This window comes from Amblyomma mixtum, chromosome 5 (assembly GCF_055824585.1).
Source record: "Amblyomma mixtum isolate Tamu chromosome 5, ASM5582458v1, whole genome shotgun sequence".
NCBI lineage: Eukaryota > Metazoa > Arthropoda > Arachnida > Ixodida > Ixodidae > Amblyomma > Amblyomma mixtum.
The window spans coordinates 199,740,528-199,767,589 of record NC_143016.1 but is presented as its reverse complement, the minus strand read 5'-3'; the positions used below and the strand labels follow the sequence as shown (position 1 = coordinate 199,767,589).

At 48.5% G+C, this 27,062-nt stretch overlaps 1 protein-coding gene across 13 annotated transcripts in view; it reads right to left on the bottom strand.

Moving 5' to 3' along the window:
* Positions 1–22,228, bottom strand: part of LOC149345410 (ATPase WRNIP1-like) — a 76,341-nt gene extending 54,113 nt beyond the window's left edge. For 3 of the 13 annotated variants that reach the window (XM_089546626.1, XM_089546629.1, XM_089546633.1), the window contains exons 1-5: positions 21,948–22,161; positions 20,184–20,342; positions 9,785–9,979; positions 6,404–6,618; positions 1,175–1,359 (exon numbers count right to left, since the gene is read on the bottom strand). In XM_089546626.1, coding sequence (XP_089402752.1) covers positions 1,175–1,359; positions 6,404–6,618; positions 9,785–9,979; positions 20,184–20,342; positions 21,948–22,043 — 850 coding nt within the window. In that variant the 5' untranslated portion in view covers positions 22,044–22,161. Of the gene's footprint in view, positions 1–1,174; positions 1,360–4,322; positions 4,407–6,403; positions 6,619–9,784; positions 9,980–20,183; positions 20,343–21,947 lie in introns of all 13 variants that reach the window. The other 10 variants (XM_089546625.1, XM_089546624.1, XM_089546621.1 and 7 more) reach the window with 7 other exon arrangements.
* Positions 22,229–27,062: the final 4,834 nt, after the last annotated feature.

Genomic DNA, 27,062 nt, shown 5'->3' with positions numbered 1-27,062 from the left:
CTTCGTAGCACAATTTGCAGTTCCGATACTTTGCATTTTCTGCGGCTTGTGCTGCAGCCCCTGAGGTGAATCACGAGGTGGAAACAGAGGGCGAACATTGGGGTCCTCAGGATGTGGCTCATAAAATCCGAGGAGTTGCTCGATCAATTCAAGTCTGAACGTGAACTGATCAAATCTTGATGTCCTCGACAATTCTGGCGCTTCGGGATGCTCCTGGCGATGCGCGTCAAAAAGTATGAAGCTGTTGACGACCACGCCGCCGAGCGCCGTGCGACACTCCGACGCGCAACGCCGAGGTCGACCCCTGGCTGTCTTCGAGCCGAAAACACGGCTCTCTGCGCTGCCGGCGGCAAGTAATCCCGCCCGAAAGACGTTGACACCCTGCAGATAAGAGTTATGACCTTCAGAACACTCTGATCTTTTCCGATAAGCGCGCAGCAAAAGCGGAACATTTCGGGGGAGAAAGCGAAACTTACCGAGGCATGGCTGTTGACGTTCCGGGTCGGTCTGACGCAGTTTCGCTGTCGGTGCTGAAGTCTGAAGAGCCGAAGTCGTCTTCTGAATCCTCACTGCTTCTGGTCTCGTCCAAAAACGAACTCTCAGGAGCATCAATTTCTGCGGAAACGCATGGTTTCGGCGCAGCAGCAGCGCGCGACGTCGACGCCATGGTGGAAACAAGGAGCGCCGGTCAGCTGACTCCGGAGGGGCTTCAAAAATCACCGCTTGGCGGAAAAAGTCAAACCAAAATCGAAACTTAAAGAAGAGTTCCTTTATTTCACACTGGATGACGCTAGTTGTCCAGGAACGCTTCAGAAAGCGGGAAATCACGAACTTGAAACCATCGATAGCGGGCTATCGATGGGAATAGGCGCGGACAGGAAAGAGTTAACCGACGCGCGGCAAAATTTGTTTGAATTAACGAGAGTTTCACCCCATAGACTCCTATGTATAATTGTAGGGACCGCGCGTGCGCGTCGAATTATCCGATTTTTCGAATTAACGGGGGTCGAATTAACGAGCTTTCACTGTACATTCGATAATCCGAAATTCGGTTAACTCGGACATTTTTTCCAGTTAACGAGGTTTTACTGTATCCACCACGCCTTATTGTTGGCATGCATGCAGCGTTTCAGTGTCGCTCCCTGCGTAGCCTAAAGAGAAACGCCGCACCGACCTGCCCGGTCATAGTGGAAGTGCGTCCTGTCGAGGCCCTCCCTGACGCTCTGGGCAGTGATGCAGTGGGCCCCTCCCCCTCGGACTGCCTCCACAGCCGCCTGGAGGGAGTTGAGGGCGGCACGAGCGTCCCCATCACACATGGCAGCCAGGAAGTCCAGGGCCTCCGCCTCCATCCGCAGCTGCCTGCAGGGGTGCAGTGGCGCATAAGCGACTAAGGCTAGCATGCACCAAGCTCAGGGTATGAAAATTATTTTATATACGTGTTATAAAAAAGTGTAAATCAACGGTGGTGTAAAGGGCCTAAAAAGTTCATTCGTCCAACCTAGTAAAAAATAAGACAAAATGTTAGCAGTGACTTATGGTAAAAGCTTTAAAGAAGGTCAGGTCACCTCCGCAACCATCCTTGGCGGCGCAAGGATGTCAAGGCTCCCGACAAATCAAATAAAGACCTCAGCCTTCTTCTCACGAGAGAGTGGCTGACGTGTGGTTCAAAAAATCTGCTTGTTGTAAAAAGCTGACCATTATTTGTCTCTACAATTTGCTCTACAATTTGTCTAGAACACCTGCTATTAAAAACTGAAAAACCTGTGAAATGTCAACACGTGCATTTCACCTACGAACAATGTTGGATGGAATGGTATGTGTTCATTATAAAAAACTGTAAAATGCTCCTTCCAAAGTCGTTCTAGTTTTCTCAATGAAAATAAAACATGACTTATTGTTAGCTCATCATGCCATAATTCCCCTTGTGGCTTGTCTCCTTTTCTTAGTAGGAAATTATGGGTGAGGTGTGTGTGCCCTGTACCAAGACGACAGATGACCACTTCTTTGCAATGCTCCTGGTGGGTGCAGCACTGCCACTCACACAAAACTGGTTTTAATTACGTGCAGCTTGTTTTTTACCTCAATGCTCCAAGGTGACTGCCATTTTTCTTTTAATTTACACTGTATTAAGTTCACGCAATCTATAAAGGGCATATTTACTATTCTGATTTGGTTGTCACGAGCTTGAGCACTGCAGAAGTCTGCTCTCTCATTTCCTTTTATTCCGACATGACTCGGGACCCAGCAGAGTTTAATGTTCTGTCCTTGACCTGTGGCTATTACTATGTTATGCATGATGCCACCGAGCATCGGGATAATTGCATTTCTAGAGTTCACTGAGGGAGTCTGTGTAAATATACAGTTGAACCCCGTTATAAGAGATACAGATGTAACAGACAATCGGGTATAAGAGACACTATGCACCCACAAGCTTGGCTGGCCCATATGTGTCCTTAATCGGACCTCTTTTGTAACAGACACCGGATATAGGAGACAACCAGTTGTAAAGGACAAGTTATCCTTGAATTTGGTACTGAATCTCACTTGTAACAGACATTTAGCTTCGGGTGCTGTACCATCAGTCCTTAACTGCAGTTACATCCACTGCGACAACAAAGAGGGGACACATACTTGCGCAACCAATATTTATTATTATTTCAGCAAACACTGTAGGTCAGCTTTGGCCTAGCAGCCATGAAGCTCTTGGCTTAGCTTCCAAGCTGGAACAAGCAGTACTGAAGAACAGTGTCAACACAGCTCTCAAGCAGACCAACATTGACAATTATTTCAGCAACAAAAGAATTTGAGAGAGCTGTGGGGTGTGGGGGCCCACCAAGTAAGTGCTCTTGAAAATGACGTAATAAAGCTTTCGCTACATGCCATGGCCTTCTTTTTTGCATTCTTTAGCCGCAGGGTGCCTAAATACGAAATACGGGCTAGTTACAAAATAAAATATGGTACCCTGCTTATAAGAGACCTCTCATATAAGAGACACAAACTGCTCCCTGGTGTGTGTCCCTTATAAAGGGGTTCAACTGTAATACTGTTCCTGCGGTTTGCTGTTACTATTTTTCTTACGGCTATGCATACAGCATAACATCCAGCTGTGAAGATAGATGCACACTGTGGAAGTCTTATTATTTCCTTCTCATGCCCTCGTACCACTGCGCTTCCTACGTAGGCATCCGTTTTTGAACCGTCAGTATAAAAGTGCGTGAAACCATTGTATTTTTCTTCCAGTGAAAGAAGTTTTTGTATTATATGTTGCTGTGGAGTTTGCTTTTTGTGAAATTGTGTAAGGGTAAAATCGCATATCGCAGGAAATTTGTACCATGAAGGCAGTGGATCTTGTCTTAGTGCAATACTGGGTAATGTGTTCAGTACGCTGAGATTCTGGCAAATCTCTTCAAACAATAGCAGTGGCCTGGTGGCTTGCGGTTTGTTATTAAAGAGTGTTCTAGATGGACACTTTGTAACTATTTCGTAACAGATATGTTTTGGTAGGGGACGGATATTTAGAACGTATGAGCATGTAAGTATGCTTCTTCTATCTGTAAGAGATGGTTTGTTTGTTTCAACGTAAAGACTATTTATGGGTGACGTCCTGTAGGCGCCAGTGGAAAGACAAAAACCCAAATTATGCACTGGATCTGGTCGTTTCAAGTACGATGTCCTTGCTGAGCCATACACTATGCAACCACAATCTAGGCAGGATCGTACCACAGAGCGATAAATCTGCAGAAGGCTTGCCCTGTCAGAGCCCCAGTGTCTGTGTGAAAAAACTTTGAGTGTAGAATTCAGTGATCGAGAAGCTTTCTTTTTCAACGCATTTATGTGAGGCAGGAAAGTGAGTTTTCGGTCAAACGTTATGCCTAAGAATTTGTGTTCAGTTTTTAAAGGCAACTCGGTTTCATTTAGGTGTAGTGCAGGATCTCTCTGCAGGCCCCGTTTGAGTGAAAAAAGTACGGCCACTGTGGGGAGAACTGGAAACCATTCCTGTCTGCCCATGTTGCCAGTTTAGGTATTGTTAGCTGGATTTGTCTTTCACATGTGGATATGCTGGAGGATGTGCATGCTATTTGAAGATCGTCAACATAAACGGAATACATAATGGACCTTGCGATTATTTTCCTAATAGAATTCATTTTTACGACAAAGAGTGTTACGATACATCCCTGAGGTACCCCACTGCCCTGGGAAAAATTCTCTGAAACGGTTGACCCTAGGCGTACATGAAATGAGCGGTGGAAGAATATCTTCCACCATGGAGTTGACTCATATGGCTCAAAGTTTTGTTCGTTCATCCTTGACAATATTCCAACTTGCCTGTCAAACAAGATGCACAGCGACGCTGCTTCGTCTTGGATTGATTGCCGCACCCTCTCGGGGTCATGGGGCTCACATTCCTGTATGTTTTTAATGACAAAATATGGCTTCGCATAACTGCGACATATATAACCAATGCCCTTTCAGTGCCAATTTCTTTTAATCTTCTCAGCACTTGAAAATTGCACTTTATAAATTGCTATGACTTTCATGGTTGCCAGATGAGTCTACCATCTCATAGAGGTGGGTTCCCACATCAGAAAATTCTATTTTAAAATGTTCTACCGCACTCCTTGACACCACACCAGGCTGAACGGCAATTTGGGTGAAGAGCTATCAATTGCCACAAAGAAAATGTTGGCAATAAAATACAGTAGACTGACCCTTTAAGGGTAACGGAGTGGATTCCAAGAAGAAAGGCAAGCGCAGCTGGGGGCGGCAGAAAGTTAGGTGGGCGGATGAGATTAAGAAGTTTGCAGGGATACGGTGGCCGCAACTGGCAAAGGACAGGGGAGACAGGGGAGAGGCCTTTGCCCTGCAGTGGGCGTAGTCAGGATGATGATGATGATGTTCACAGTACCTATACAAGTATAACTTACTGAACAACTCTCAGCATGGCTTTCGAAAGGGCTGCTCGACCAAAACTGCACCGCCAAACCAAAAAGAAAAAATCTTGAAAAACATCAATGACAAGATGCTAACATCAGGAAATTATGTCGATTTGTCTAAGACATTTCATTCTTTGAACCATGAAACCCTACTTACTGAATTACGCTCATATGGAGTACGCTTTTGACCTTGTGGCTTCTTATCTGGGGCGCCGCAAGCATTCTCATCCCAATGTAAAAGCATCATAGCTGGAGTGCCACTTCTATATAAAACATATATATAAATGACTAAGTGCTTAATCATCCCGATGTTTCCTTCACATGATATGCTGATGACAGAACTCTTTTTTACAACCGGTGAGACCACGGTAGACATTGAACGAACAAATCAACACGTGTTTCCAAATTTCCTTCTACTTGGCAGAGAAACTAGTCGATAAATTTGAAGTACTTCGCATTGAGTTTTGAAATACACTCAGCTGTGATAGTCACGTTAATGAAATCCACAAGAAGCTGTGCAAAGTTAGTGAAATTTTAAACAAACCTCGCCATACATTGCATGAATGTGTAGATATCCTCCTTTATAACACCTTTCTTCCACACTTGACCTATTGTAGTCTCACAAAAACATAGACAAATTAGTAAAAATGCAAAAGAAAGTGCTAAGAATTATTGCTAATGCACCATTTGCTTCACACACACAGGAGCTATTCGACCAATTTAGAATAATTAATGCAAGCACTTTATACCAATTAATCCAGACCAACTGCACAGCGCTTAATAACAATAATTCATTTCATATAGCTTTATCACAATTAAGCCCAGTACGTACGTGACTCGTTTGACAAACAAGCGGTACTCTCCAATGACCAAAAATAATTATGCCTTGAAATCATTATGATATAATCTTCTAATGGTGCTGAATAAATTAAATAACTCTAGACTGGATGTCTGTCATTGTTACAAAAAATCCTTGAAGATCCTGTTCTTGTGAAATGTTTATGTAATCCAATCATTTTGTCTTAATTCATCTAGCGGTGCACAATTTCCGTCTGCAAAATGCACAGGAAGCTTGCGCGAGTTCTTATTTAAATAGATTTCTTGTATTTTTGTCCATATTCCATTTTTTCTTGGGTGTTCATGCTTGCATGTCTATAATTACTGTTTGTTGTGCTTTACCACTTGACTGTGTAGTAATATTTATGTGTGTGGTTTACAGTCACAAAGTCCGTTACGTCATGTGCCTGCACTTCCCTTTTCAAATGTATGAAAAGTATGTGATGCCAGCTGTATGCACAGATGCAGGGGCAGTCAAGCTGCCACCCGGAGCTGCGACTGCCCCATCCTCATTACGAGGAAAACAGAGATTTGACTTGATGCAGTTCCCCCCACTGGGTGTGGTGCACTCGCCCAGCTAAGGAGCCCTCCTCTATCTGCAGTTGGGTCTAATGAAAACAGGCAGTGCTCACCCCCTGGGGGGGGCCTCCTCCTCCCCCCCCAGCTCCACGTCCAGCTGGGCCAGGGCCCGGTGCAGGATGAGGGCCACCTCGGGGGCGGACAGCTTCTCCAGGGCAAAGACGCGGCAGCGCGACAGCAGGGCCCCGTTGAGCGAGAAGGAGGGGTTCTCGGTGGTCGCCCCCACCAGCACCACCGTGCCCGCCTCCACAGCGGCCAGGAAGACGTCCTGCACACCCCCCCCACTGGGCAGCTCAGGCCACAGGAAACAGGATGCACCCCCAAGTATATGGCAGGCCTTGGACCCGTTCTTATTTTTCTCCTCTATTACTATGCTTACTAAGCCACACACTTTCTTGAAAAATAATGGTCACATAATAATGGTCACACTGTGCATTCTGCTTAACTGCATAATTAGTCAAAGTTCATTAATCAAGTTTACAACCAACCAAGTTGGGCCCAAAATTCCAATTGGAAAGTTGTACAACAGTCCGCAAAATGCCCAAATGAACAGTTCCTAACCTAAATTTTCAACTATTATATGTACTACTTCTTTTTCTGCTTCCTCCACATGCCCGCTGCACTGCACGGCCATGGCTGCACTGCTCCCAAATGTCCTGCGTACCAATCAACTCAGCATTCAGCTGGGTGTGCTGCCATTTAACAGGGCAGTGACATGGGATGTGTACTCTTTCGTTACACCATCCCTACGCATCAATCACTCATGATTGACAGATTTGAAGCACAATTTCAGCGTTTTTCCCACACCCACTCCGCCCGCTTCCGATCTCTTAACGTTACACTTATCATTTTTCTTTCCATAGCTCGCTGCATTATCCTTAACTTAAGCTGAGCCCTCTTTGTTAGCCTCCACGTTTCTGCCCCATAGGTGAGTACCGGTAAGATACAGCTGTTGCATACTTTTCGCTTGAGGGATATTGGTAAGTTACCATTCATGATCTGAGAGAACCTGCCATATGCGCTCCACCCCATTCTTATCCTTCTAGTTACTTCCTTCTCATGATCCGGATCTGCAGTCACTACCTGCCCTAAGTAGAGATAGTCTCTTACTACTTCCAGCACCTCTCTGCCAACTGCGAACTGTTGTTCTCTTGCTGAACTGTTGAATATTACTTTGGTTTTCTGCATGTTAATTTTTAGCCCCACCGTTCTGCTCTGCCTGTCTAACTCATTCATGATGATTTGCAGTTCATACCCTGAGTGACTTAGCAAGGCAATGTCATCAGCGAATCGCAAATTAATCAGGTATTCGCCATTAGCTGTCATCTCCAACTGTTCCCATTTCAGGCCCCATAATACCTCCTGTAAACAGGCAGTGAATAGCATAGGCGAGATCGTGTCTTCCTGCCTGACACCTTTCCTTATTGAATTTTATTGCTGACTTTATGGAGGACTATGATACCTGTGCAGTCGTTATAAATATCTTCCAATATATACACATAACACTCTTCTACACCCTGATTCCGCAATGCCTGCATGACAGCTGAGGTTTCCACTGAGTCAAATGCTTTCTCGTACTCAGTGAAGGCTATATATAAAGAAGCTGATTATATTCTGCGCATTTCTCTATCACCTGACTGATAGCATGAATGTGGTCTATTGTCGAGTATCTTTTACGAAAGCCTGCCTGATCATTTGGTGGATTGAAGTCTAAGGGTGTTCTGACCCTATTTGCGATTACCTTAGTAAATACCTTGTAGGCAACGAACAGTAAGCTAATCAGTCTGTAATTATTCAAGTCCTTGATGTGTCCTTTCTTATGAATTAAGATAGTGATAGCGTTTTCGCAAGCTCTAGGTACGCTCGAGGTCACAAGGCATTGCATATACAGGGTGGCTAGTTTTTGTAGCACAATCTGTCCTTCAACAAACCTGCTGTTGCCTGATCCTCACCAGCTGCTTTCCCCCTTTGCATTGCCCCCAAGGCTTTCTTTACTTCCGCCTTCGTTACTGACGGGATGTCCCATTGCTGTGTTCCACTGCCTCTCTCAGTAACAATCTGACTGCAATCGCTACTGTATAGGTTGGTTGGTTTATGGGGTTTAACGTCCCAAAGCGACTGAGGCTATGAGAGACGCCGTAGTGGAGGGCTCCGGAAATTTCGACCACCTGGGGTTCTTTAACGTGCACTGACATCGCACAGTACATAGGCCTCGAATTTCTCCTCCAAAGAAATTCAACCGCTGCGGCCGGGATCGAACCCGCGTCTTTCGGGACAGCAGCTGAGCACCATAGCCACTGAGCCACCGCGGTGGCGCTACTGTATAGATTTGTGTAAAACTCTTTGGCTACTTTAACTATCTTATCCATATTGGTAATGACATGACATTGCCCTCTTTTTCTGTTAGCGTATACATCTGGTTTTTACCTATACCTAGTTTTCTGTTCACTGTTTTTAGACTACCTCGATTCTTTAGAGCATGCTTGATTTTCTCCATGTTAAACTTGCTGATGTCGGCTACCTTGCCCTTATTTATTAACTCTGACAGTTCTACTAGTTCTATTCTGTCTATGGAGTTAGACATCCTCACTCTTAGGTGTTTCTTAATCGGATCTTTAGTCTCCTGAGATAGCTTCCCGGTAACCTGTCGAACCATCCTACCACCTACTTCTGTGGCGCACTCTGTAATAATTGCTCTGAGATGATCGTTCATTGTTTTAACAGAACCGTCGTCTTGTTCAGTAAAGTTCGTATTATAAAATACAGAATAATCTTAGGCGGGGAGCTTTCGTGATACTGCGAACAAACAGTCAGGAAAGCAATGATTTTTGTAACTTGTCTAAGCAGCAATTTGTGCGTGTGTGCCCTCCCTAGGAAGAAAGCCCAGGGGGCATTTGGACGGCTGTCGGTCCAAGGAATTGCCTGCAAACTTCGGTGCTCTTTGTTCAGGCAACAGGGGACCATGGTCCCCAGCGGGAAAAGGAATGTGGTACTCTAGAATTTCCCAGTGACCAGTGTTTTTGGCACTCTGTGCTGCCACCTGCTGTGCAGTGTCGGAATGCACAAGAAGCGGGGGGCCGTGCTACGAACACTGTGCCACCTTGGGACTCGGACAGCTCCGCATGAGCTTGGCGGCCTGCTCTTGCTCACAAAAGAGGGGAGTGCTTGGATGCAAATTTCTTTCCAAATTGTTTTCGCGCAACTACCGTAGTGGTGAACAACATCTGTCCCCAATATCAAGGCAAGAGGCACAAAGTGTGATCCCAAAATGCCAGTTTGTGCCTCTGAACAATGCCCGTCATGCTCTGGAGCATCCCCTCACAGATGTCATTCATGGCCACCACCCTGGTGCACCAGCACCTCTGAGAAAGAATGCCGGAGAAGCATAAGAAGACAGGGGCAGTGCACACCAGCCTTTGTGCAAGGGGACCAACCTGCTGGAGCTTGTTGAAGCGGTGGATCTCATCAATGAACAGCACCGTCTTCTTCCTGAGTATCTTCTGGTCGTTGCGGGCCCTGTCCAGGACATCCTTGACGTCCTTCACCCCAGCCGTGGTCGCCGAGAGCGTTGCAAACCGGGCATCCGACGACCTCTTGCACTGCTCCGCAATAATGTGGGCCAGGGTGGTCTGCAATGAGGCCAAGAGGCCCTTGGCAAAAAGACTAGCACCCAGTGTGTTAATAAGGTGGCACCTCGACCACACAACGAGGGTTGGGGCCAGAGCAAGCTGAGGACACTGCCAGCGTTTGGTGCGCGTCTGTGCTCTCACTCCAAAGGAAGGAAGGAAGCACAAGCGTCTATTACACAGCAACCCGCATTGCATAGCCCAGAACTCAGTACAACCCACAGCCCAGCCGCAGCACCTGCAAGCAGGCCCACGGAGTCACACGTGCAAAGCGAAGACTACGTATGGCCGTGACGGCACGGCTAAGGGCTATCACATGCCACACGGCCAATCAAGGATTAAATCACGTGCAACACAACAAAAAGGAGGATGCAGTATACGCGGAGCACATCTTGACAATGCAGATCACACATCAATGGCTCATTGCGCATCTTCACCAGGCAATGGCCGGAGATGACGGAGAACCAGCCAGATCAGGCCCTCCCGAATCGGGAGCGTGTCCATGCCGCACAGGCGGGTGACAAGACTCCGGAGGTTCGGGCCTCAACTCAGGCATACATACTAGGTGCGCACATTAAAACACCCGTGCTCTTGGTCCCCCAGAAAAGGCCGGGGCACCCGGGAGCCAAACTCTACACACCTTTCTGCTGCCCGAGTTGGTCTCCCCGTTCATTTCCCACTCGGGGCCTCTCGCCGGAACAACGCCGCCCAACTGTCACTCAGGGTGACCCAGTGGGGACGCGAGGTCGAAGCGGGAAGAATGGAAGAGAGGGTGGTTCTTCAAAGGAGCTCCCTCGGAGAGGAGGGCAAGCAGTGCAGCTGCCTGCATTCCGGACACCCCATGGGGGTCTCTCTAACGACCAAACGGCAGCAGCGCACTCCGATTGCTCAATCCCCACAACACACAACATCTAAATCCTGTCAGAAGCACAATGGAGAGCACAAAGAAAGAGCACCAACCCCGTCCAAGTAACACTATCCAGAAGCCCTTTGCAGCTGCAGTTCTTCTCATCTGCTGTATCGCAGTGCTGGCCTTTGATGTAACAAACTATTTCATTCTTTTTAATTTTGCGCCACATACTTACAGCTTCAATACAACAGAACAAATTCCGTCCCACTTTCGGCGCAACAAAATCTCACTGCTGGCTCAAATGAACCAGGGCTCAAGTAGCTGAGCAGAGTGCGTCCTCCTCTGCAGTGCCAATGCAATGAGCCTCAGTGCCCACTCACTTTCTCAGCACAGGGACTGGAATAATGGCCACCAGTGCTGTCATCACAACCTACTCAGACGATGCACACACAAAGGCATGGAGAACAGATCTCGCACAGCACAATCCATGATCCATATGAGCTAAAACCTCAGCTATATGACTTTCATGGGGACCACGTGAGACAGCCGTATTTAGTTGAATCTAGGCTGGTCACAATTCTAAGCCAGCACCCGAAAGCTGAAGGCCAAATGAAGAGAAAACTTTCCTCGAATGTAAGCTGGCCAAAAAAAAAACAATTGAGAACAACAGCATGCATGCAAACGGCATTTATTTCCATGAACCAGCTCCCACTCACTCGATCTCATCATCACTGTCCTCCACAGCAAAATCTTCTGTGCCACCCAGTGCATTGGAAATGCTTTCGGAATGAGCGCACAACAAGCTTTCCGGCATGCCATCCCAGGCTGCAACGATCCAGCTGTCGGAGTTAGCTCGGACATTGCACTGGTCCGACAGAATGCCCCACTCTCTTGCCAGCTTCCAAGGCAGGTCATTGGAAGTGGCCACAAACTCTGCCACTGCTGATTCCGCCCCGGAATACGTATGACACGATGGGTCAATGCCCCTTTCTTTACTCCACACTCACAGATCCTTGGGAGCCCTCGTGACACCCTGGGAGAGCAGGCACTGCCGCCGGAGGAATTTGTGCGATCCAGGTTGCACTTCCTGAGCAACTTCGCCCGGCCAATTATTAATTTTACCACCACCGGCCAGATTGCATGTGGACGCCAACTTTTATGGGTACCATCGAGTGTTTTCACTCATCACAGACATGAATTTTCACCTGAAAAACTATAGGTGTAACGTTAAAAGACAGGAGGAAGAGGGCAGTGGGAGTCCTAGTGGAAATCAAGAGGAAGAAGCGGGCTTGGGCACATAATGCGAGGGAAAGATAACCGCTGGTCCTCAAGGGTAATGGAGTGGATTCCACGAGAAGGCAAGCGTAGCAGGGGGCGGCAGAAAGTTAGGTGGGCGGATGAGGTTACGAAGTGTCGTGTCCGGTCGCTGTGTTCAATGCAGCGAAAGACGCACACGGTACTTTAAGACTTTGTTTATTTAAAGCTGATGAGGGTGCGACCAGCGTCGACCGAGGCAGGAGCCGAACTGGCCGCCCGAAGAAAGGAGGGAGCGGAGAAGCGTCCACGGGAGGGAGTGGCTTCCCAAAACAGGAGGAGGATGCGGGGGCGCACCATGGGGGGGCATCTGGCGACAGCGTGCGACGAGGGGCAAGTGGTCGTTAGGAGGAGGATGCGGGGGCGCACACACACAAAAGCAATAAGGGGACACAACACTTCCTTCCCCCTTAGAAAGTTGCCTGGTATCGTGCAGGGGGTCGGCGCTCACGCGTGGAGGCGCGCTGGCTTTGTGCGCTCGGGGGAGAAACACTTGTAGGCTGGCTGTTGTTCGCTGTGTCTCCTAGGTCTGTCCTGGGCGAAGTCTCTTCTTCCGGGAAGAGGTGCCAGGCTATGTGGGAAGATGGTGCACGTGTTCTCTCCGCTGGCGGACAGCTCTCAGACGGCGTCGTAAATCTACGCAGCTGGTTGAGATGTCGGCGTGCTACTGTGCCATGTATGTTGACGAGCCAAGAGCGCAGGCCTATGCGTCTGACAATTGTAGCTTCCTCCCAGCGTGGCTTTTTCAGAAACTGTCGGGCGAGGACGCGCTGCCCCTCATTAAGCGTGCCGCAGCGCGGAATTGCTTTTTCTTCCCGGAACGTCTCTGCCTTTGGCTCGGGGAGGATGGCTGTGAGCTGGGTTCGCATTTCACGCTCGAACATCATTTTCGAGGGGGTCTCGCCTGTTGTGCTCTGAACCGTCGTGTGCTGCTTGAAGAGAAAGCGCGCAAGGCGGCGCTGCAGCGAGCCTGTCTGATCTCTTTCAAGGGCGCGTTTTAGCTCGGCTACGTAGCGCTCGGCTTGTCCGTTTGTCGCTGGGTGGTAGGGGGCCGATGTAACTGATGAGATCCCGTTGTCGCGATAAAACTTGAGGATCTCCGCAGACACAAACGGTGTTCCGTTGTCCGACACTACCTTGCGCGGCAGGCCGAACGTTGCAAATAGTGATCGGAGGTTGTCAATGACTGCTGCCGAAGTCGTCTGTCCCATTTGCCTTATCTCAAGCCACTTTGTGTAGGCGTCTACGACCACAAGGAAAGTGCAGCCCTCAATTGGTCCTGCAAAATCAATGTGCAATGTGTGCCATGGTGTGTCTGGCTTTTCCCATTCTGGGACAGGAGCTTTCGGCGGGGCGCTCCGGCTGCTCTGGCAAGGCTTGCATTCTCGCACCACTGTTTCGATGTCGTTGTCAATGCCAGGCCACCACATGTAGCTTCTGGCACACTTTTTCATTGCAACGATGCCCCGATGTCCGGCGTGGATGAGAGACATAGCTTGTGCGCGTAGTTCTCTCGGCATCACAACTCGGGACCCAAATATGATGCAGCCGCGATGGGTGCTCAACTCTGTAGCTCGCCTGCGGTAAGCGTCGAAGTTGTCCCCTTTGAGTTTATGCACGTTGCCTTGTTGAACAGCTGTGTAAACTAGCCGGAGAGCTGCGCACTTCTGCGTAGATGCTGCAACTGTGCCTGCTGTAAGCGGAGGTTCTGGCAGTGCTTCGAACATCAGAACGTCTCCTGGTGGAAATGGTTCGTCAACAGTTGCGTCTAGTGGCAGACGGCTTAGCGCATCGGCGTTTTGATGTTTACTCCCATTGCGGTAGACCAGAGCGTAGTCGTACGCTGAGAGTTTGATGCACCAACGTGTCATTCGCGGAGACAAAGTTGGTGGCATAGGCCTTTGTGGTCCCAGAATGCCCAATAGCGGTCGGTGATCGGTTATAAAGGTCACCTTCCGGCCGGCAATGTACTGGTGAAAATGTGTCGCCGCGTAGACGATGGCTAGCCCTTCTTTGTCAAGTTGCGCGTAGTTGCGTTCTGCTTGCGACAACGTACGTGAGGCGAAGGCGATGGGAGCTTCCCTTCCTTGCTCGTCAGTTTGCGATAGAACCGCGCCGACTCCGTACGGTGATGCGTCGCAAGCCAAAAGCAGAGGCTTCCTTTCGTCGTAGTGGCGGAGGACTGTACATCTTCGAATCAGGTCTTTCAGGGCATCGAATGACTGCTGATGGCGTGGCGACCATGTCCATGTCACATCTTTCCGAAGGAGTTGGTATAAGTCGTTGGCCACGGTAGCTCTTTGTTCCAAGAACCGGTCGTAGAACGTCAAGAGTCCGAGAAAAGCCTGTAGCTCCTGCTTGTTTGTTGGAGCTCGTGCTTCTGTGATCGCTCGCACTTTGTCCTCGGTAGGGTGAATGCCTTCCGCATCAATTCGGTGTCCCAGAAATTGCACCTCTGGCACCGCAAAACAGCACTTCGATTTGCTTATGCACAAATTAGCGTTTGCTAGCCTTTCGAGAACGAGCTCTAGGCGCACTGCATGCTCTTCAGTGGAAGTGCCACTGATGATGACATCGTCAAGGTAGACACAAACTCCTGGGATGCCCTGAAGCACTGTCTCCATGAATTTTTGAAATATGGCCGGGGCTGCAGCTACGCCAAAAGGCAGTCGCTTGACTTTGTACAAGCCTTTCAGTGTGTTAATTGCCAATAATTCAGCAGTTGACTCGCTCACCTTCAGCTGCTGATACGCCTGGGTGAGGTCCAATGTGCTGAAGACTCTTGCGCCACGCAGTACACTGAATACTTCTTCAGGTGTCGGTAGCGGGTAAGAGGACGCTTTAGTCGCAAGATTGACGGTGCTCCGGTAGTCTCCGCAGAGGCGTATGGTTCCGTTCTTCTTGCGAACTACGACAAGTGGTGTGGCCCATTCTGAATGCTGCGTCGGCTCGATGACACCTTGCTGCTCCAGTTTGTCCAACTCTTTTTCAACTGAATCTCGGAGAGCAAACGGCACCGGCCTGGCCTTCAGAAATTTGGGTTGCGCGTTGTCCAACAACTCCAGTGTGACCGGGGGCCCTTCGTTTCCTGGAATCTCTTCCGAGAATACTCTTTCGTATTTCTCTTGCAGTTGCTCAACCATGTTCTGGCTCGGCGTCTGGTGTATGCCGCATATCATCACGCCTAGTGGAGAAAACCAGTTTCTCCCTAGAAGGCTTGATCCTGTGCCCTTCACAACAAGCAGAGGTAGCGTATGGGTCTGGCCGTTGTAGTTAACCTGCACGTTGGCAGAGCCCAATAGTGGCAGATTCTGTCCTGACCACGTTCGCAGGTGCGTGTCGTCTTGTTGCAGGGCGGGTGCGTCAGATGGCCATGAAGTTCGGAACGTGTCCTCACTGATCAGAGTACAGGCTGCGCCGGAGTCCACCTCGAACTTAATCAGCTGGTGATGTACGCTTACTTCTGTAAAAATCTTCGGTCGCGTGCCGAGATTCATGGTGTTCAGGTCGTACAACACAGATGGTGTTGCTGATGTTGTTCCATGGAGATCAGATAGCGGCGTATTCTCTGAGGCGTTGACGCTGTGATTAGGCTGGGAAGGTGACTTTATCTTGGCAAGTCTCCGTTTCGTAATGCATGCTCTTTCGATATGCCCTCGCTTGTGGCAAAAATTACACGTGGCTGATTGGAATCGACATCCCTGGGGGTTGTGTTGGTCGTCACACCGCCAGCAGCGTTGTGCCTTTTTGACCGATTTTACAACAACAGAAGGCTTGCGCACCTGGTTGCTTGTCTGGTGTACCGGCTCGGTGTTCCGGCGAATCCCTCTCTGCTGGTGACCGGCGCTCTCCGCTCGAACGGCGATGTCGTAAGCTTTGCTGAATGTGAGGTCCTTCTCAGCGAACAGGCGCTGCTGCAGTGACTCGTCACTCAGTCCGCACACAAATCTGTCGCGTAACATCACGTCCAAGGGAAGCATGGTGGTGTTAGCAGAAGAAGCTGCGTCTCCCTCCTGCCCGGTAGCTGTTGTCGACAGCGTTCCAAAATTGCAGTCGGCAGCGAGCTTCTTGAGCGCGGCTACGTAGGCGCTCACAGTTTCTCCTCCCAGTTGATCTCGTCGTTGGAAGCGAGCCCGGCTGTAGACCTCTGATGGCCTCGGGTCGTAGTGCTTTTGCAGTGCTGATACAATGTCGTCGTAAGACACTGCCGCTGGTGTGCTTGGCTGAATAAGGGCGCAGACAGTATCGTAGGTCTGCTCCCCGCACAGCGTCAGCAGGTTGGCCCTCTTCAAGGCTGGGTCTGTGATGTTGTTAGCTTCAAAGTAGAACTGAAGGCGTCCAACCCACGATGACCACGATGAGCCGTTGAATTCTGGTATCTGATTGGGAAACCCTCGCGTAGCCATGGCTTGTCAATAGCGTTGCGTAGCGCGGGTCGAATCCACTTTCTCGTCGCCACTGCCGTGTCCGGTCGCTGTGTTCAATGCAGCGAAAGACGCACACGGTACTTTAAGACTTTGTTTATTTAAAGCTGATGAGGGTGCGACCAGCGTCGACCGAGGCAGGAGCCGAACTGGCCGCCCGAAGAAAGGAGGGAGCGGAGAAGCGTCCACGGGAGGGAGTGGCTTCCCAAAACAGGAGGAGGATGCGGGGGCGCACCATGGGGGGGCATCTGGCGACAGCGTGCGACGAGGGGCAAGTGGTCGTTAGGAGGAGGATGCGGGGGCGCACACACACAAAAGCAATAAGGGGACACAACACGAAGTTTGCGGGGATACAGTGGCGGCAACTGACAAAGCACAGGGTCAGTTGGAGAGACATGGGAGAGGCCCTGCAGTGGGCGTAGTCAGGCTGATGATGATGATGAAACGTCCCCTTCTTTTGTACTGTCTGTGCAGTGAAGTTCCTCAGCTCCACATAAACGAGCTTAAAATCTCCCACTCTTCACATAAAACTGAAAGCCCTACTGCACATAATTAACTGGTGCCATTTTACTGCTGCTGCGAGGAGACCTCGTCAGCGTCACGGACCACACCATTTACCCGCGGAAAACAATCTTCGTTCACCATGGTGCCACAAAGCGAACAAACCTTAAAACTCACCCCACTCTACTCGTCTGCCAAGGAAGAGTGACGCAAACACCTCAAGTCTGCCCTCCTCAAGGGATAAGTGGAGCGAACGCCACAGCCGACTGTCGTTGGAGAAAGCGCTGCGGTTGAAGCTCGACAAGGAGGGGTGGGAAGCGAGAATCTGGCAACAGACGCCAGGAGCGGGACAGCGTGGTGCAGCAAGCAGTGCTACCATCTGGCTAGCGCCACAGTGCGGCAACTAACTGAAGTGAGGCATACCGACTGCTTGCATTGCAAAGCGGGCGATGCGGCTGGCATTGTAAAAACAGAGAAGGCGCTGGTGACGTGTAGGAGGTGATGGATGGTTTTCTTGCCACAGGCAACGATCTGTCGAGAAAGGCACTCCCATTCCTGAGCAGCATCAGTGAAGCCAAAGTGATGCAGCCGGACCCACTGGCTTCCATAGGTTCAGCCAACTCTCGGGTGATCATATCTTTTGCATTTCTCCAAGATAGTTGTACTACCATACACTAGCACCCGGAAACTCCTTATTACCACATTTAATACAAGGAAAGTTGGAGAAGCAAAGTTCCTTCCCTTGATACACTGGCCTGTTTGGCCGATGTGTGCCTTCCTGCAAGTGAGCGGGAACCCCTCCTTCCGTGCACAGGGCTTGGCATTTATTTATTTGTTTCAAGATACCCCTAAAGGCCCTCTTCACGAGGATATTACATAGGGGGTGGCAAAATTCGAACATGAATATACAGAAGGAACATCTAACACGAGTAACAGAGGAAAAAAAACAAGAAAAGAGTAATAACTGGTAGTCGGCAATTATCCAAATGTGGTGGAACAACAAACCGCAAAATGAACAAAAAGAGAAAAAACAAAGACAAAACAACGTAACAAACAGAACGAGAAAACAAAACTCAAGCACATTACGGTGAGCAGAACAGAACTAGAAGAAAATTACACATCGCTTTGATTTTTTAAAATTTCATGAAATGACGTGGCATTCGTCTCAGTTGCGATTGTGGAAGGCAGCCGGTTCCAATCAATAATGCTTTTGGGTATGAATGATTTGGCAAAACTTGAAGTGCGACATGTGATACGTTTGATCTTGAAAGGATCTTGAAAGAAATTTCCCTATTTTGCCCAGACATTTTCCGCCACAAGCTGCCGAGCTTGCATGGAGTGGAAGATATTTGTGGAGTGGAAGATATTTTGTAGCTACCTTCTGGAGGTTATAAGCAACACAGTACCTGCATGCAGTATCACTGCTTTTTTCCACTCTCACTTTTGCACGCATGTTTCGGCAAGTGCACACACTAGACAAGTAGTGAATCCAGTTTCGCCAAAGGGCAACACGGCCGACTGATGCTAGCAGAGCAAAGCTATCGCACAGAATCCTTCCTGGCACGAGGAATGCACGCATCCGGTCTTCCATGTCGATATGTGGGGACTTCATGCGTGAAATCTAAGGATTTGCTGTGCTGTTTGAAAAGAGTTCCACCAAAAATATATGGATAGGCCAAAGCAGGCTCTTTTTCAAAAAAAGGAAATCATCCCCACATCTAAAAACCTGAAGAACCATTTTTCAGTTTAAAACCTCTGATAAAGGCTGATCTATCTCTGCAAGAAAAATATTGCACAAGATTCGAGCACATGATCCAGTGCAAATATCTTTCGTTCAACTTTGCAGGGCACAGCGGAAGAATAACGGAGACAAGACAAGGCCCCCAACGTCAGGTGTTCCCTTCTTTTTTTGCACGCACATTTGATCTCCTGTGGTAAAATTCTCAGAGTGTCATGAAATTACCGACTGATATTTGAGTGGCATTCTGGAAATCCATTTTTGTCAACGCAGGCAATGATTCATTGGAACAATTTTTTATCCGGGATGGAATAAAAGAAGAAAACCACATGCACAAAAAAAAACCATCATGTTTGAGTGTCACCTCTGAAAAATTCATCAAAGTTCTTCAGCACAAACCGGTGATGCACACCAGGTGACATTAAGGCTTTTAAAAGGGAATGGCTCACCAAAATCTGCCATGATCCTTTCTCATTAACAATACATGTAAACGGGATGCCTTCTTTGTTGGTTATGGCTGCAAAGAACTCGGAAAGACTATTCTCACTGCCACCGATAACGTTAAGAGATCGGAAGCAGGCGGAGTGGGTAAGAGAACAAACACGGGTTAATGGCATCCTATTCGAAATCAAGAGGAAGAAGTGGGCTTGGGCAGGGCATGTAATGCGAAGGCAGGATAACCACTGGTCCTTCAAGGGCCTTGGAAAGGGGCTCTTAATAAAGCTGCAATATGTCTGGGATGTTAAGGGACGCTGCTTCATCAATATCGTCCAGCAAGAATTTTTTTAATGCATTTTGTAGAAGCCGAGTTCATGCAGACAAAATCTGACGTTTTGCGCCTTTCCCTCTTCTCTTTTTGTGCACCCAAACGGTGGCCCACTCCTCCCCTCCACTGCCTGCACGAGCGGCCTGAAAGATGTGCTCAACAGCTGACGTCACGACATAGGCCAAGTTTCACACGAAAGCCCTGCATCGCGCTTTGCCGCAAGGTAAGAAAGTGAGAATTTTTTAAAATGTATCGTAAATTTCCAGTTTGCTTTTGAGGTCTCGTGCCTGGCATGAAAACTCGGTGGCTTGTACTCTACAAAATGCAAGCATTTCAAAGCCCAGCTCGAGTATCCTTTCCTGTGGCCCTTTACGGTTCATCGACTGGATTCCAAGCGCAGGCAAACGTAGCAGGGGGCGGCAGAAAGTCAGGTGGGCGGATGAGATTAAGAAGTTCGCGGGGCAGAGGACAGGGTCAATGGCCCCGCAGTGGGTGTTAAGGCTGAGGGTGGTGATGATGTTCTCCCCATTTCAAAAGCCCCTGTGGTGCCAGCCATGGTGGCCAAATGTAACAACTGCCCGGCTGAGGAACGCAGAGCAGCACGCAAGACAAACCTTGCCACAGCCCGGTGGCCCCCAGAGGACCATGGAGGGCAGCCGGTTGGTGGCAATGAGCTGCCGCAACAGGCCCCGGTCGCCCAGCACCCTGCTCTGGCCCACAAACTCCTCCAGGCAGGAGGGCCGCATCCGCTCTGCCAGGGGCTGGAACTCCCTCTGCACTCATCAAGCGTTCAACCATCATCCCACTGCAACTTACCCTTCTGTCCCAACTGCAACGGGAGAATAAACGTGATCGCCATCTAAACGTAAATCCACACAAACAGCTTGATGTAAACAAAAAGATTTCACACAGCAATGCGAACAAAGAGTGAAATTCAAAGCCCAAAATAACTAAAACTGTTGCACATGAGGAGAACCTTCACATTCTAATAGCAAAACAAAAACTGGTGTCTGAAAAAATAACTTGGGATGAAAAAATAGACTACAAAAAACAAACATTAAATAAAAATTTAATGACTAATTTTATACACCAGTATAGCCATCGTTTGGTTGGTAACCAAAGCAGCGTGAGAGAAGAAATTCATGCACCATAAGTAGGTGTCTATGCTCCTGCAAGTGACACAGTGTGGTGAAAGAAATCCCCCGCTGAAATCAATCGAGCAGGTCAGGTCTGTGCCACGGATTGGCTTCAGGCTCCCTCCCACACTCTTTGTGGCCACCATAAGCGTAAATGTAGTCAAGGCTGATGTGTTTCCTTCTTCTGACAGCACTGTAGAAACTTCACAGCCCCTGTTTCACTTCGTCCTTAGCAATACAGACCTCACACCAATAATTGTTCACTCATTGAGATCCATCGCAAACAAGCACTGCAGGCACTTAGCCAATGGAGACTGTGCCCGAGCTTGAGCAGTGTACCATACGAAAACAGCACGATGCAAGCCCCAATATGACATGCCAACGCTTGTCAGGAAGTTAACCATGTCCTCTTATAAAAGGACAGCACATGAAAGACCCACCCACCTATGTTAACATAAGCTACGCGGACACTTGGCTCATACTGCTGAAAACATGTTGCTTTTTCAAATGAGATCCTTAAGCCCACACACTTAAATTAAATGTCTGTTCAGTCCAAGTATGCAGTGAGGGTCGAGCCTCATTCACTGGCCATGCATTTATTTATTTATTTACAAAATACTGCAGACCCTAAGATGGGTCCAATCAGGAGGGGCAAAAACAAATAGAAAGAGGTGCGGCACATTACATAGCACAAAAGTAACATAACAGTAATAGAACATAGTAAAGGACAAGGAAAAAAAAACAACTCAGCAATTATCAATAAGTAATTTTGTTAATGGCATCGACGCTGTTTACAACCTCAGGCGGGAGTTCATTCCACTGAGTTATTGTGTGAGGAAAAAATGAGTATTTAAAAGCATTGATTCTAGCGCTGTAAGGTGTTAGTGACTCCGTGTGACGATGTCGTGTTAGTCGCGTTGTGATCGGTTTAAGAAATAAATCTGGGCTCATGGAGAGTTTGTTATTTTTGAGTTGGAAAAGAAATTTAAATCGTTCAATTTTTCTCGTGTTGGCAATTACTTCGAATAGTCACTTCTTCTAAGTTAAACCAAACGAACTTTGAATCGGTGTTTCACACAGTTATTTTACGAGAGAGCATTAAAGCTTACATTGCCGCCGTAAATTTATTACTAGGCAATTTCGAATGAGGGACGGCAATCCCTTCCATCAACAGGCGCACAGAAAGGCGCGTGACGCCGTGCTGCTGTTCGAAGTGGCCGCCACACGCACGTCAAAGCACACCTTTGTGTCGCTGCTTGACGACATGGTCGAAAATATGGGGAAGTTTTGTGCGGCGTCTTCAGGCCTTGGTCGCTTGAGCTGCCCTTGCGAAGACATCTCACACACAATGGGGAAATCCGCTGTCTCCAGAAGCTGGCTATTGACACACACTGTCAACGTGCTGAAGCGCAGTAAAGTAAACCAACACACACCATGTGACTTCTTTTTTCTTGCTTTTACTTCTGGAGGAATGATTAGATGAGGATGGAGCTTCCCCTTTGAAACCGGATGGTGGCAGTTGCCACCATGCTAGCGCATGTTGTCGCGCACACAAGCGTTTGAGGGCAGGTAGGCTGGAAACGCTGATTGGTCCAAAATATATGACGTCATACGCGTGACGTTTATTGTTACATGATATTTAATGACATCGTGTCCGTTTGGGGAGAGCATGTTTTTCTTATTGGCATTTTCGATAAACTCTCACCAGAATTGCCCCAAAACCACTGCGGTGGTCAAGGACCCGCGGTAGTGGAGCTCCAAGCCGGGGCAACATCGAACTGCATCGCGCCGGTCATAAAGCCATAGAGTTAATATAACTAAGTTCTCCGCAAGTTAAATTTTTAGTGAGCATTAAAAAACTAGTTGAAAGAGCGTCTTCAAACCCCCCGAACCCCCCTCCTTTGCTGATTCTTCACGACGATGAATAGATGGATGGATGGATGGATAGGAGCGCCCCCTTTGAAACGGGGTGGTGAAAAATGCCACCATGCTCAGCTTTTCTTCTTTATTTTTTTTTGTTTACTGTGTTGGCAATTCTCATTAAGATTCTCCATCACCTTTGCCTACGGTTTCCTACTATTCTAACCTTATGCCACATATCTGCTTTTCAGCCACCAATCCTCCAATCGCTTTTTGCTGACTTCCACTGCAGATTTATTTACATGACCATTGTTATCTTTAAACCCTAGGGCCTAAGAGCGACTGTGCCTGCATCGACATCCGGATGGATACCATCACATTTGATTATGAGGTGTTCAATTGTTTCCACAGATCTACCACATACTGCACATGTGTCATCTTCTTCGTTAAATTTCTTTTTGTAGCTGCGCGTTCTAAGACACCCTGATCTAGCTGATCAGGCGCAGTCACTCTTCCTGAGGCCCCAGAGTTTAAAGATAACAATGGTCATGTAAATAAATCTCCAGTGGAAGTTAGCAAAAAGTGATTGGAGGATTGGTGGCTGAAAAGCAGAGATGTGGCATAAGGTTAGAATTGTAGGAAACTGCAGGTAAAGATGATGGCGATTCTTAATTAGAATGTAAACAAAAAATATTAAAGGGGTAGAGACACCAAATTTTTGTGTTGTACCTCTTGGTTGTAAATAATGCGTAGCGATTCAGTGAGCATGGAACACCATCTTAGAAGCATGAACTCGCATTATATAATTAATAATCGTATTATCTGTACCCAGCAGTTTCGGTTTCGGTTCGTAGTTGCCAGGTTTTGCCAGGCTTTTACATGACGTCAAAAACCAGACAATGCGTTGTCACGTGGGTCCGGAAAGCCGTGACGTCGTTGTAGGCATGTCGTCTGCTTGACACGCACGTGGTGCGCGTAAACACGGAGAGCCGGGCGGAGGGCAAGTCGCAATGCCGAACAGCTCCGAGTCGGAAAGAAGAGTTTTATTTCGGCGAAGACACCGATTATGAGGAATCGCGGAATGACGCAGACGAGGAACTACACTAGGCCGACGGGACCCCGATGCCGACGCGACAGCGATGCCGACGGTCGCGTCGGCCAACCTGGTCGTTCCCCGACTAGCCAGTCACACTGCACCGACGACGACGACGATGCCCCAACGACCAAGCGTCGTCCTAGTGTGACAACGCCGCCAACCAAAGATGCCGACGAGACCCGTCGGCCGACGTGTCTTGGGCAGATCGGTGGCCGAGCGAGAACATTCGCCGACCAAAAGCAAGTAGCGAGCTCAGAGCGCGAAGTGCAATCATTATTTAGACAAATAATGCACGCGCAGCAACATTCATCCAGCCATATGGCCACTTGGCCGACGCGCCGCACCGATCGTCGCTTGCGAACTGCCGCCCCACTGCAAGCAGGGACACGGAGCGGTGAGCATCGCTGCGCCGCTCTACCCAAGCTCCGCCCACAACCGGTACCGCACTTCGCCGCCGTGCAGCAGTGCCTGAGCGCTGCTTGGGATGGTGTACAAATCTCATAAGAAACGACAAGATCGCCTTGTTATCAGAAAGACTGCTCGAGCAGCGACAAAGCATGCCTGCTTATGTTTCGAGCTTTCGGCAACGGCATCGCTAGCGGGCGCTCCGGGCGACGAGCTCTGCTGCTGCCTGGCTGCCGTGGTCGTCGCTAGGCCTATAGCCTCTTCCGCATCGAAGCCGCAGCGGCCGTCGCTTCGGAATCGCCTGCGCTATAATAAACGGCCTACTCTACACATCGCTTTACTGTCAACAGCATCATCTCACAATAAAATAATAGTATGGTAAATCTCCGCGACGCCTTCAGCAGCGAAGCGAGCGGGCGCCAGGCGAGCCGGACCCGAACGTCGGGCCAGCGGCAGCTGCGAGGCGGTTGTGGCAAGAAGTTTGCTCGTATCACAGTCGTTACCTTTGCCAGCAGCTCAGTATTGGTCAGCGATCCTCACAAATGACACATTTTTCACATTTCTTATCCCAGGGTTCATTATTTACGTCAATAACACACTTTGGCTCGTTTTTATGACGCCGGCAGACGGGATCCAGGCTGGCCGGCCGGCATGATCGGCGTACTTCACGTTCGCACAAGAAAATACATAACATCCATGATACCAGAGAATGCTTCCTAGATTAGGGCACCGGCAATATGCCTGTGCAAAAGTGGATCTTTCGGCAACGGCAACGCCGGGCGTAAAGCACCGTCGCACTCGCGAGCGTGCAGAAAAAAAAGACTCGTGAGCACTCGTAACCAAGGTTGCTAGGCCGCGAAGCCGCAAAACTTGGTCCCGTACGTCAGAAAACTGTGCAATGACGTAGGAAATACTTGCTTGTGTTTTCTTCTCTGTTCCTACGTCACATTGATGCACTAGCGATGGCTCAGACTACAAGAGTGAGCATTTTCACAAACTTTAAAATTAAATTAAAATATGTTCTAGACCTCCCTTAAATTTAATACTTCGCTCTTATGGTCCTAACATACAAAGGAAACGTATGGCAGTCTTTTGTACAACCTTGGAATTTGATGTCTCTACCCCTTTAAAGAAAAGCTGAGCATGGTGGCAATTGCGTCCACCCCGTTTCAAAGGGGGCGCTCCCATCCATCCATCCATTCCATTCCATCCATCCGTCCATTACATCCATCCATCCATCCATCCATCCATCCAACCATCCATCCGTCCGTCCGTCCGTCCGTCCGTCCATCCGTCCATCCGTCCATCCATCCATCCATCCGTCCATCCATCCATCCATCCATCGTCTATTGCGATGAACATCCTTGGCGATGCCTGAAAAAAGTTGTACTCAACATATAAATACTATAGTCTCAATAAACTGGAATACTGAGGAATTAAGGGAAATAAAAAGTTTCCTTTTGTTCGGGGTCACGCACCTGCTACAAACATTCTTTATACATACCAATAAAACTTGAAATAACTGTGTAGATCCCTTTGGGTTAAAACTATATCGCGTGTTGCGGAAATAAACGCGCCCCGTAAAATGCTTCTTTCAGCTAAACGGGCTCATTGTTCGAGCTCAAATTTCGCATAGAAATGGAATTTGGTCGGCAGAATTGTTTAATACCACGTCTGTTTGGGGTACTTACCTGATTCGAAAAATTAGGAGACACTTTGGCGACTAAAGTGGTGCAAGGCGAAAGCCTGAGTACAGCATTCTGCCACGAATGTGGTTGTGAATGATGATTCAAGTGCTGCCAGCGAATGACGCGTCCATTGGCTGTCTGCTTGTGTCACTGATGTGTGGTTAAGATGTTAAGCTTCGCCTGTAAGAGTGGAACGCGACAGCGTCTTGCAACGCTGCCAGGGAGTCCACAGAACGCCATCGCCCATTCGGCTCTACGCCTTGCTGGACGGTAAATTTATTTTTGAGGAAAGGAAATGTATCTCTCTCTCACATATCTGGGTGAACACCTGAACCTCTCCGTAAGGGAAGGGGGGAAGATGGGAGTGAGCGAAGACAACCGTATTCACTAGACGCGCCTTTGTTCATTCCAAACCATTGAGCTGGCATGGCGGAGTGGCTAGCGTGCTCGTGTCGTACTCCGGAGACCCTGGTTCGATTCCCCAACTCGACCAATTTCGTATTCGGTTTTATTGATTTATGTGGTCTGACTAGAAAGGTTAATTAGGCTATTTGATATTTACATTACTATAATTCTATCCATCGTGTTATCTCATTCACCTGTCAAGTGCTGGAACTGTCTAAGCTGTTCGACACAATGTATATGAAACGAGAAACGTCGGAACGAGAATGTCGAACTGGGCGGGGAAGTGGGTGGTGGTGGAGTGAACGCGGCTTCGGCCGGTTATCTGTTTTTTCAGCAGCTTCTGCGGACGCGGTCTGACGCGGTTGTTGCTGCGAAGCGCGTCTTTCTTCTGACCTCTTGATTGTCCTCCATCTTAATTAGGCTAATGAATTAATTAAGCAATTAACTAAACTCAGTCCCACTTAGTTGAAGCATCGCTATACGATCCCTTTAATTGGTTGCATGGCTATTTGAAATTCGCGCACTGTGACGTCACGAGCAGTTTGACCAATTGAAAAGCGTGACATTTCTGTCGACAACTCCTGCTTACAGCGATGAGGCATTAAAGGCTTCCGCCTTAACAGAATAAGTCGGATATTCACATCGTCTGCGGCGACGACGAAGGAAATTAAGCTGCTCTGTCAGCTATCGCACCGGTGGCGCATACTCGTTTGTTGTAGAACGCGCAGCTACAAAAAGATAGTTAACGAAGAAGATGACACATGTGCCGTGTGTGGTAGATCTGTGGAAACAATTGAACTCCTCATAATCAAATGTGATGGTATGCATCCGGATGACGATGCAGGCGCAGTCACTCTTCCTGAGGCCCCAGGGTTTAAAGATAACAATGGTCATGTAAATAAA